Raw genomic sequence first — 12,011 nt, 5'->3', positions numbered from 1 at the left:
GCCAACTTCCCCTCCCGTGGCCTGGCCCTGGGCAGCTCTGAAGGGACCCTGCGGAGAAGCCCACCCTGAAGGTCATGGTTTGGGGCAGTCTTGGCCTCCCGGGGGCCCTGCTGAGACTCCCGCCTTGACAGACTCTCACGCGAGGACCCGAGGGCTGCTTCTCACACCCCCACAGGGCTCAGGGTGTGTTGTTTTCACGCCCTTGGCACTCCCGTCTACACCGAGGTCACCACCACCTGCCACCCCCCACCCCGCTCTGCCCCGATCAGATCATGAGATACCAACTTTCACAACACTGAGCCAGGATGCTGAAGCCAAGGAGACCACAACAGAAGTGTAAGCAATTAAGAAAAGGGGAACACTCTATTGAGAAACGATTTCATCTGAGACACTGAAAATCGAGGCCCAAAGGCAGGCTGAGTCTGAGTCATGGAGATGGAAAAATGCAGAAAGAGGCTGCAGAGAAAGAGCCGGGGGCGCCTTCCGAGCCCTACCGTCCCTTCGCTGGTCTCCTCTGTCTCTTGTTTGCAAACAAGCCCCAGAAAGCCTGGCCCAGAAATCAGCTGGTCCCAGGGGACGCCAGGCTCCAGGTCAGCCTCCTCGTCCGGGGCCTATGTGGCCACAGCATCCGCTCAGAGCCCGGGGACACCTCCCCCACAGCACCCCTGCTACCCTCCCCCCGCCGGGACGTGTCCCTGCCTGGGAACCCCCTGCTTCTGCCCATCACTCTTTCCGGTGAGAGAGCATGGGGCCTGGGCAGGACTCACACGGAGGAGGAGGAGGCTGGCCCTCCCCAGCCCCGTCCCAGCTCCCGTGGAAACAAAAGAAAACCCCTCTCCACTCCCCGAGCGGAAACGGGGTGGGGCTGGAGGCTTTTCCGTTGCTTTTCTGGGTGGAATAAATTAGTGGTTGGGGAGGGGAGCTGAGGGCCACCTCGTGGCTGCCCTCCCTGCCGGCCGGTCTCCCCTCTCCTGCCCCGGCTAAGTTCCCCAAGGTCTGTCACTTCCATCCCGAAGGGCAGCCCCTGGGCCCCTTGACCCCAAGCCCTAGCCAAGCGGCCTGGGCTTCCCTGGGGACGGGCCGGCCAGCCCCCGGCCAGTGAGTGATGATGGAGGTCACCTAGGTCCGGCTGCAGCCGGGACCACACAAACCCTGGGACAGACGTCTCCTGCCAAGCTGGGTCTCCCTCTTGACCCGCTTGCCACCACCGCTGTTCGGGCCCTCGGGCTGGAACGTGCCGCTAGCGTCCCATCTGCCTCCCTGTTCTGCTTTCACCTCTGGAGCATGAGCTCACTTCCGAAAGCGCAGGCCCCTGCTTACTGCCGGGAAAGCCCTCGAGCGCCCATCCACGTCAGCCCGATATCCAGGCTTCAAGCCCCGGTCGCTTCCTCGATGCACTTCTAGCCGTTCTGTCCCTGGCATGGGCATCCTGGTTCTGGGTCCAGCAGATTGCGCCCCGCCTCACAAACACGCCCCAGTGCGTCCCTCCTGCTTGCGTCTGGCATAGCTCCCCCCACCCCACACCCCAGTCTCTAAGACCCAGCAGCACCGTCATCCTCTCCACGAGTCCTCCTGCCTGGCCCGGCTCAGGACCGGGGTGGGGGCTGTCCCCCTCTCCACCGCACCCCCAGAGCCCCAGTCATGCTGTGTCCTGGTTTATTCTACAGGTGTCTCTGTCCTCTGAGTTGAAAAGTGAATGCCTCCCAGGCACTGGGATGCCTCAGCATCTCTGAGCCGGACACGGAGCCCAGCAGGGCCTCAGCCTGGCCTTGCGTCTCGGTCTGTCCCTCCTGGGCCTCCACTGTCCCTGCTGTATTTTATTTTCTGTCTCCATTATGTTTTCTGTCACCTCCTGACATGACCTACAGCCCCTCGCACTGCAACAGGAATTGCATGAGGGGTCTGCCGGTGGTTCACTGCCTGCACCCCACCCGGGGCAGTCCTGACCAGGAGGCACACTTAGGAAATGAATTGGCTTAACTCTTAACTCTATAGAGATTTCAGGTTCTTATAATGTACGTGCATTACTTTTTGAAGTTGAAACAGCTAATTGAACACATTTGAAATACCAAATCAATACTACTCCAATACACCTTGTGTTTTCCCAACGCTTTTCTCTGGTCTGAAAAATAAGGGGGAAATCACTTTTTTTTTCTTATGGTCTGAGGCCCAACATGTTATGTTCTAAGATGCTAAAAAAATCCCTATATTAAAATTAATTTCTCCCACCATGGCGTAAGAGCTGGCAGGCCACCCAGGAATGACTCTCAAAAGAAGAAAATCCCTGCATCATTTTTATATCATAGTTTAGGATGTGAGAGTTGGACTATAAAGAAAGCTGAGCACTGAAGTATTGATGCTTTTGAACTGTGGTGTTGGAGAAGTCTCCTGAGAGTCCCTTGGACTGCAAGGAGATCCAACCAGTCCATCCTAAAGGAGATCAGTCCTGGGTGTTCATTGGAAGGACTGATGCTGAAGCTGAAACTCCAATACTTTGGCCACCTGATGCGAAGAGCTGACTCATTTGAAAAGACCCTGATGCTGGGAAAGATTGAAGGCAGGAGGAGAAGGGGTCAACAGAGGATGAGATGGTTGGATGACATCACCAACTCAATGGACATGAGTTTGAGTAAACTCCGGGAGTTGGTGACGGACAGGGAGGCCTGGTGTGCTGCAGTCCATGGGGTCACAAAGAGTTGGACACGACTGAGCAACTGAACTGACTGACTGACTAGGACAGTGAGATCCTGGGAACACAGACAACGTATTTCAAAATAAAAGTGCTGTGAGCCCCGAGGTGTTTTTTTGTCTGCCGTGATAAGCAGGAGGAGAAGGGAAAAGGAAGTGGTGAGCGTACCCCCAGCCAAGCAGCAGCAGTTGAGAAGAACACGCTGGGGACCCGAGGCTGGGCTTACCTCTTTTCTTTCTTTCAGATTCGTCAGCATGACGATGGTTGCACATTTCTGCTCCCAGATCATCCTCCAGAAGTCATTCACTGTCTCCTGTTTGGGGCCTGAGAGGAGAGGATGGCCCGAGTCAGACAGAGCGGTCCCTGGAGCCCCAGGCCGGTCATGCTGGCTTTTGGGCCTCAGGACGGCTGCCCCCTCCCCACCTGCCCTGAGGAAGGGGGTGATGGGCCTGTTCACTCCCTGCAGAGATGCAGGACTGGAGTAGGGGGCAGCCTCCCTGTCTGGCCCTGCCTCTCTCTCCCTGATACCCCCCCAGGGGCTGGGAAATCCTCGGGGGCTAAGCTAGTGCACCCAGTTGGGTGATGATCGTTGGCCACAAACACTATTAAAATGGGAGCTGGTTTGCAAGCTGCCCGTCAAAGTGGTTTGTGGCCACCGAGGGGCTTGTCGAAGCCTCAGAATTAGACCTCCCACCCCAAACCGCTGAATCAGACTGTGTGTGGGGGTGGGGGAAGGGGGAGACACTGCCGGCTGCCTGACCCACCTGCCATGTCTAACCGCCTTTCCTCTAAAAAAAAAGAAAAACATCGCATCTCTCAGCGGGCCTCACAGCTACTGAGGCTGTCTGGTGAGACGTGGGCTGAAGCCCCTGGGGAGGGGGTCTGAGCAAAAGATAAAGTGTCCCTGGAAGAAAGTCCTCTGCCTGTTGCTCTCTTTCCTGCCTGACTAGGGACAACAGTGCCTGGAGGTGTGGCAGCCGTTTTGTGACCCTGAGGACGACGCTGCGGAGGGCAGACGGGGGATTAAAGAGGCCCCTCTCCCTCATGCTGCTGCCCGGGCCCGGCGCTACTTCCTCTGGATGTCTGCTTATAAGAATGAAAAGGCATTTCTATTGGCATCAGCGAGTGTTTGCCAGGTTTTCTGACGTTTCTGACATTAAAAGCTGGGCATGTTCCTGATGGACCGTGGGCTTATGTGTATAGCTCCCTACTTTTCAGGGCAAGTGAAAGTGCTAGTCGTTCAGTTGTGTCCGACTCCTTGCGACCCCAGGGACTGTAGCCCACCAGGCTCCTCTGTCCATTCTCCAGACTAGAATACTGGAGAGGGTAGCCATTCTCTTCTCCAGGGGATCGTCCTGGCCCAGGGACTGAACCTGGCTCTGCAGCGTTGCAGGCAGATTCTTTTATCGTCTCAGACACCAGGGAAGCCCATTTTTTGTGTGTGCATTTAAATGTGCATTTAAGATTGTTATCTACACTGAATGTTGGAACCCTTTGCTCTAAAAACTCTTGCTGAGGAATGAGGATGTGCAGGAAACCTACTTCTTAGCTCCATGACCCCCAACTTCATCAGCCCTGTCTCCCGGGGATGACAGCCCCAAGCAGATGCTGATAAGCTGGATTGAAAGTGCTTTAAAACACACAGGGTCATGTGTGAGGTTTAAGGGCGTCCTTTCACAGGAAGATCCGCCAGAGGAGGGTATGGCAACCCATTCTGGTGTTCTTTTTTTTATTTTTATTTTTTTATTTTTTTTCCCATTCCGGTATTCTTGCCTGGAGAATGCCATGGACAGGGGAGCCTGGCGGGCTACAGTTCATGGGGTCACAAAGAGTTGACTGAGCGACTAATCCACTTTCACAGCTAAAAGCATCTTCAAGGTTATGGGCTTGAACCAGAAAGTTACTTTACTCCCCTCCCTGCAGCTCTTCCAACAACTTGGAAGTCACGTAGAGTTCAGCTGGCCGAGAGAAATTCAAGATTTTCTAATGCAAGTATCAACACGCTGAGACAGCAAGCACTGGACATCTGGGCTTAAATCACAGGCGCAGACACAGATCGTGTGTCTGTCTCTCTGCACACCCAACATGGCTGTGTATGACAGACGCCCCCACGCGCTCCCTGTCTGTCTGCCCTGACCACAGATGGGGGCTCTTACACTCGTTTGAAGCCCTGTGCCCTGGAGGAATTTCATCAGCTCACAGTTTAATGCTCCTCAAACTCTACAGTGCAGAATGACCTGGGAATGCTGGCTAAGATGCAAACTCAGGGACAGCAGCGGTCAGGGGTGGGGCCCGCATTCCGCACACCTCCCTGGGGAGGGGGCGCTCCTGGCCCGTGGAGCAGACACGCTGAGCGGCAAGGCTGTGAGATTCGTGACACCTTTCACTTCTGCGCTTGGGGAGAGGCTGGATGACTCTGATCAGCTGTGTAAACGTAACAGTGCACACACACAAAAAGCCTGTATAACCCCCAGGGTGGCTGGCATCAGGTGAGCGAGCAATCGCCTTCCCTGTCATTTTACCAAAGTCACGTTCAGACCATCGCTTAATGAAAAGCTTACCTTGAGCTGCTATGAATTTATTCTTCTCTTTATAACCCTAGAGAAATAAAATCAGATTTATGAGTTTTCAGAACTGTCATTGTGGAAGGACTTTATTGTTAGGAAAGTAACATGTACTTGTCGTGGAGAATTTGGAAAACACAGAAAACTAAGAAGAAACCTTGCCAGGAGTTTCAGAAATAACGCTGTTTTTGTGTATCACTTGCCAGTATTTTTCTATGAATATCTTTCCAGATATGCAAGCAGACACACAGGCACAGATATATATATATATGTTTTTTTTTTAAATCAGTTAATAGATAACACATTCTCTTACACTGAACTTTTATAATAATTCATAACATATTAAATGATGTTTTAAGGCTCAACTAACAGGGATTCTTAATAATCCATTCTAAATGATTTTACTGTAAATCATTTAACTGGTCCCCTCTGTTCTGTTTGGTCAGTAATATAAATAAGTATGGGCTTGCCAGGTGACTCAGTGGTAAAGAATCTGCCTGCCAAGCAGGAGACCTGGATTCGATCCCTGGAGCAGAAAAATCCCCTGGAGTAGGAAATGGCAACCCACTCCAGTAGTCTTGCCTGGAGAATCCATGGACAGAGGAGCCTGGTGGGCTACAGTCCACGGGGTCACAAAGGGTGGGACACGACTGAGTAACCAAGCCACAGCAGCAAAAACAAGCCTCCCTCGGGCTTCTCTGCAACTTAGGAACAAGTCCCCAGCACAGACGCTAATTCAGAAGGCCCAGTGCCTTCACACTCTCTGTGTAGTGGCCGCTGTGGCCCCCGTGTCCAGGAAAGTGGAGACGAGTTACCTTCCTGGCTCCGGGAAGAAGGGGTCCAGGGGTCACCATCCACACTCAACCCCCAGTGCTCCAGGTGTGAGTCCATGCTGGGTTGGAGGGTACTTACATCTATGTAGGAAGCATTGATGTAGTCTGAACATGGGGTTCCATCCACTTGGCTTAAAATCACCCTGGAATGGTCATCTGCAGAAAAAAACAACACAAAAACCGTGACATTAGGCCTGGGAATCACACAGACAGGATTAAACACTGGGAAGGACGTAACCGTGGTGACCGCAGGACAGAAGGGAAGCTCTTCTTAAACGTTCTCAGGAGACGCTGAGTGTCCGGGGGGCAGGGACGCACCTGCTCCATCCAGCATGGGACCCCCACACCCAGGCCAGGACCGGCCCCAGAAGGAGCAGAACACACCCGGGGGATGACGACAGGAAAGAATTTCAGGGCCCAGGAGTCGGTGTGCCGGCCCTCAGGAGCACTTCCGGGGGCCTCGCTCCCAGGCTTTCAAAGGGGAGCCTGTCCACCTCTGGACAGGCGGGCGTCAGGCCTGAGGGCTTGGGACTCCGGACCCCAGAGCTCACGCTCAGGTCTGCCGCGGAGCGGGCAGGCAGCTGGACTCACACGGATGGACTGTGCAGGGCGGGCCACCGCCTGGGTCATCCCGGCCTGTGGTGTCAGCAGTTTTCCAGCGTGCGAGGGCCGACCAGGCAGGGCTGTGTGTGTGTGTGGTGTGTGTGTGTGTGAGTGTGAGTGTGGGGTGTGTGTGTGTGTGAGTATGGTGTGTGTGTGTGTGTGTGAGTGTGTGTGAGTGTGGGGTGTGTGTGTGAGTGTGTGTGTGAGTGTGTGAGTGTGGGGGGTGTGTGTGTGGGGTGTGTGTGTGTGAGTGTGAGTGTGGTGTGTGTGTGGTGTGTGTGAATGGTGTGTGTGTGGTGTGTGTGTGTGTGTGTGTGAGTGTGTGTGTGGTGTGTGGGGTGTGAGTGTGAGTGTGGTGTGTGTGTGTGTGTGAGTGTGGGGTGTGTGTGTGTGTGGTGTGTGTGTGTGAGTGTGTGAGTGTGTGGTGTGTGTGTGTGATGTGTGTGTGTGGTGTGTGGGGTGTGTGTGTGTGAGTGTGTGAGTGTATGGGGTGTGTGTGTGAGTGTGTGTGGGGTGTGTGTGTGTGAGTGTGGGGTGTGTGTGAGTGTGGGGTGTGTGTGAGTGTGTGAGTGTGTGTGTGTGTGTGTGAGTGTGGGGGGGTGTCTGTGTGTGAGTGTGGGGTGTCTGTGTGTGTGAGTGTGGTGTGTGTGTGTGAGTGTGTGGTGTGTGTGTGTGAGTGTGTGGTGTGTGTGTGTGATGTGTGTGTGTGTATGAGTGGGGTGTGTGTGTGATGTGTGTGTGATGTGTGTGTGGGTGTGGGGTGTGTGTGTGTGAGTGGTGTGTGTGTGTGGGGGTGTGTGTGTGTGTGGGTGTGGGTGTGTGTGCGAGTGTGGGGTGTGTGAGTGTGTGTGTGAGCAGTGTGTGGGGGTGTGTGTGAGTATGTGTGTGGTGTGTGTGAGTGTGTGTGTGAGTGGTGTGTGTGTGTGTGAGCGGGGTGTGTGTGTGAGTGTGTGTGTGTGTGAGTGTGGGGTGTGTGAGTGTGTGTGTGTGAGTGTGGGGATTTGTGTGAGCGGTGTGTGTGTGAGTGTGTGTGTGAGTGTGGGGGTTTGTGTGAGCGGTGTGTGTGTGTGTGTGTGAGTGTGGTGTGTGTGTGTGAGTGTGTGTGGGTGTGTGGGTGTGAGTGTGTGTGTGAGTGTCTGTGAGTGGTGTGTGTGTGAGTGGTGTGTGTGTGAGTGTGTGGTGTTTCTGTGTGATGTGAGTGTGTGTGGGGTGTGTGTGTGTATGAGTGGTATGTGTGTGTGTGTGTGTCTGTGAGTGGTGTGTGTGTGCGAGTGTGTGTGAGTGTGTGAGTGTGGGGTGTGTGTGTGTGAGTGGTGTGTGTGTGTGAGTGGTGTGTGTGTATGTGTGTGTGTGAGTGTGGTGTGTGTGTATTTGTGGGGTGTGCAGTGGTGTGTCTTGTATGCAGTGTGTGTAGTTGTGTGTTGTATGTACGTCAGTATGGTGTGTATGTTTGTGGTATGTATGTACACATACATGTGGGGAGGTTTTAACCAGGCCCCATATGACTTACATGGGTGCATGTCACTTCTGCCTTCACAGGCCCCTTTCTCCATTAAAGAAAAACATTACACATTATTCTATTTTATGACTGCATTGCATGCATGCATGCTGAGTCACTTCAGTCATGTCTGACTCTGTGACGTCAGCCTGACTCTGAGCCCGCCAGGCTCCTCTGTCCAGGGGATTCTCCAGGCAAGAATACTGGAGTGGGTTGCCATTTCCTTCTCCAGATCTTCCCAACTCAGGGATCGAACCCGAGTCGCTTACGTCTCCTGCATTGGTAGTTGCTATAAGGATAAGTATGAGCCAGACTGGGTTAGGTATATATTTTCTTCTGATTCTCAAAGAAGTTAGACCATTTCATGGGTCCCCCCGGGTGGAGCAGCTCCAGCTCCGGGTCTCCACACTGGTGTGGAAGTGGCTGACCACTTACAGGAGTAGAAACGTATGAAGGATGCCCAGACCTGGGCCCAGGGCTCTGGGATCAAGCTGCTTCCGGGTTGTTTTTCTGTGCCGGGCGGTACACGGAGGGTACTCTGTACGCATTTGCTGCATTAATTACTGGATAGTTCTGTGTCCTGATCCCTGCTTTATCCCCTCCGAGTGGCCAGAGGACTGAAACTAATCGAGGAAGGGGTGTGTGTGTGTGTGTGTGTTGTGGGTCTGGGGCAAAATCCCGGGTCACAGACCGGATGTCTCCCCCGTACACGGAGGGCTGCTGGCTTGACCACAAGTGGATGGGCTTGGACACCTGCTGTCTGGACACCATATCCTGCTCCTAGCGGAGGACAGGTCAGTGCAGGTCTGGGGCAGTCACGGCCCGCAGAAGGCAGTCAGGGTGTCAGACCCCAAAGTCACAGTCCGCAAAGGCTGGGCCCTGAGACCCTCGGCCCTGAGGCAGAAATAGCACCGGTGGAACACGTATCAAGCTAGTTAAACATGATTTGGAACAATTTACCCTTCTGAGGACAGCTATAGAAAGCAGGGGTTAAAAATAGCCTTCTGGTTAGATTTAGCTCTTGCAGTTCTAAGAGCTTCCTGTCTTTTCATTCTAAAAAGTCACACTTCTCTCTCAAAACATCATTTCCTAAAATTATCCCTGGTTGGCGTCTTTTTCCAGAAAAGAGGAAGACGTTCGCTCGCCACCGGCCATGGGGCCCTTCCCACACACAGCCCCTCGACACCCAGGCGCCCTGACCTCTGTCCTCAGAGCTCCCAGGGTTCACACCAGGACTGGCTCCTGCCCCAGGGGCATCTTGTAAAGAGGATGCACTTACAGGGCTTCCCAGGCGGTGCCCGTGGTGAAGAATCCACCTGCCAGTGCAGGAGACTCAGGAGAGGGGGGCTGGACCGCTCAGTTCAGAAGACCCCCTGGAGAAGGCAATGGCAACCCACTGCAGTATTCTTGCCTGAGAAAAATCCCAGGGACACAGGATCCTGGCGGGTGCAGTCCAGGGAGGTGGACACGCCTGAGGGACTGCATTTTCCCTTTCTTTCTCTGCGTGGGGAAGGGGGCAGGAAAGGGAAGGTATACGGGCCTGAGGGACTTGGGCCCCTGCCCGTCTGTCTGCCTGTTGACCCGACCCCACCCCGAGTACGAGTAGGGTCTCCCAGGCTTGGGGTTGGGGGAGCAGGCCTGGGAGCCCCCTGCACAATCCTCCTGTGATCCAACTGCCCCAGGGCACCTCTGGTCAACCACCCAGGTAAACCAGATTGGCTTCTGGGTCTCACTGATGCCAAAGCCAGATGCCCCCACCTAGCCTCCTCCAGGGCACACCCCAGTGCTTCTAGGACATGGTTCCATAAATGTGTCCTTGCATCAATGCTTACATCGGACAGGGTCCCCAGGCCCGTGGTGACTGCCAGCACCTCAGTTTCCTCTGGCCTGGCACTCCTGGGTCAGGAGGGGCTGGGGCAGGACCCACACTTTCACACTTGCAGAGAATGCCAGCTCCCTTCCATAATACAAGCCAGAGGATGCGGCTTAGACATGACGGGCACGAAGCAGGCCCTGCTGGGCCCCGCTGGCGACCCTCGGGGGGCAGGGTTTGCCCCACCCCGGGCCACCAGAGGTAATTCCCACACCTGGCTGCTAACTCCGCTCCATGGAGCTCAGGCTGAAAGCACTCTTGATCAGCCACGCAAATGTTCCCTTTAGAAAGTAAAGGGTTCAGTGATTAGGAGAGAAACATAGGCCAGGAACCTCGGAAAGGGCTTGGCAGTGAGCAGGTCCTCCACACATACGTCATGCAGTCAACGTGCAAACTAAATTAGTTAATTCAACTGAGAACAGACGCTAACTTCCAAATACCCTAATTTTCATTCAGCGCAAATTATGCCAAAGATCCACAACCTCCTGCATGGCATTTCTTTCCCTTGAGCTGTTTAAGCTACGGAACTCGCCTCTGATAAGCCTCACCCAATTCAACAGCAAGTCCTCTCAGCGTGACCTTTGCCCTGAGTCTAGAACCTGACCCTGGTCTCAGCCAGTCTCTCCGCTTGGCTGCGTGACCTGCCATCTCCCTGCTGCCCCCTTGGCTTCCTCTACAAATATGCATGGGATAGAAGACGACTTGGTTAATGTCTCTGGTTTTAGTTGACCCAAGCTCATGGTGGACTCACACACACACACACACACACACACACACACAAACCCAAACCAAAACCACAAATAAATCCTATGCATCCAAAATGGGAATGAATTGCTTCTATCAGGTACTGAAAATCCAGAGACCATATAGATCAGGTGGACCACAGCTTCTCTTACCCACAGGGCAGATGGACTCGATTCTGATCCTAAAAATTCAGCTAAGAGCCACCCCACCGAGGGCCAGCACAGACCGGCTTGCTCCACCCCACAGAGGCTCTGCCCGAGAAGGGAGGTCCCCCCTTTGTTGGGCCTCCAGTGTGAACTCACTGGGGTCTTCAGAGGCCGCCCTTCTGCTAGCCCGATGGGGAAGCGGACAGCTGGCTCCAGGCTGGGGAAATGACGCCACAACACCGCCCCCCCCACCCGGCCAGGCCAGCCTCTACAGAGGCAGCTCGGAACTCTGGGGTTCTGTCTGGGCACCGAGGCCCCCCAAGGCCCAGCCCATCCAGCAACGCCCCTGGACAGGTGTGTCCACTCTCTGGCCCCGCCAACCCCTGGAGACCACACCCCAGACCCGCAACCCCCATCAGCTGTGGTGGTAAAGACTGGGATGCTTCCAAGTCTTCCCACAGAGCTCCCAAAGCCCAACAGCTCTCTGAGCTCTTGTCACTTCTGTCCTTGTACAGGAGCCTTGACCCTGGTGGCCCAGGGCACCGTGCCCAAGATGGGGAGATGCTCGGGACCCTGGCTGCCCGAGACCAGGGCTCAAGGCTGGGTCCACAGCAGGAGCCCCGCCAGCCGGGGCAGGTGGCATCCTCCCGCCCCCATCCCCTCCCCCGCAGGCAGCCCAGGTCTCAATAGTGAACACAGGCTTGGCAGCCAACCATGAACGACTCAGGCTCTCAGAGCCCCAGGTGGGAGACAAACACCTAGACTCCCACGTGCGAAGGCTGAGCAGGTGTCCTGACCCGGGCCCTGGCCTCTGAGTACCTGGGCGTCTGCTGCCTGGACAGGCAGAATCACCAGGGGCTGTAAAGCAAGGCTGAGTGTCATCAGAACGCCAACGATCATGTTAAAAAAAAAAAAAGTAAAATCTTACTGGGAAGGATGTTGGGGTATCGGTTTTTTTCTCTGTTTTCTTCTTTATTGGCCAGTTCAAAAGTTCCTTGCACGTGTCCAGACGGCAGAGACTAGAAGAAAATGTAGAGTCAGCACTAAACGTGAGGAATTCA

General features: G+C 54.5%; 1 protein-coding gene across 14 annotated transcripts in view; it reads right to left on the bottom strand.

Moving 5' to 3' along the window:
* The window catches only part of PTPRE (protein tyrosine phosphatase receptor type E), a 180,553-nt gene that overhangs the window by 21,436 nt on the left and 147,106 nt on the right, over positions 1-12,011 (bottom strand). For all 14 annotated transcript variants that reach the window (XM_043925325.1, XM_043925327.1, XM_043925328.1 and 11 more), the window contains 4 exons: positions 11,879-11,969; positions 6,166-6,242; positions 5,251-5,287; positions 2,916-3,013 (listed from right to left, as the gene is read on the bottom strand). In XM_043925325.1, coding sequence (XP_043781260.1) covers positions 2,916-3,013; positions 5,251-5,287; positions 6,166-6,242; positions 11,879-11,969 — 303 coding nt within the window. The remainder of the gene's footprint in view (positions 1-2,915; positions 3,014-5,250; positions 5,288-6,165; positions 6,243-11,878; positions 11,970-12,011) is intronic.

The sequence above is a fragment of the Cervus elaphus genome, chromosome 15 (genome assembly GCF_910594005.1).
Source record: "Cervus elaphus chromosome 15, mCerEla1.1, whole genome shotgun sequence".
Lineage (NCBI taxonomy): Eukaryota > Metazoa > Chordata > Mammalia > Artiodactyla > Cervidae > Cervus > Cervus elaphus.
This window is presented reverse-complemented; position numbering and strand designations above follow the sequence as displayed.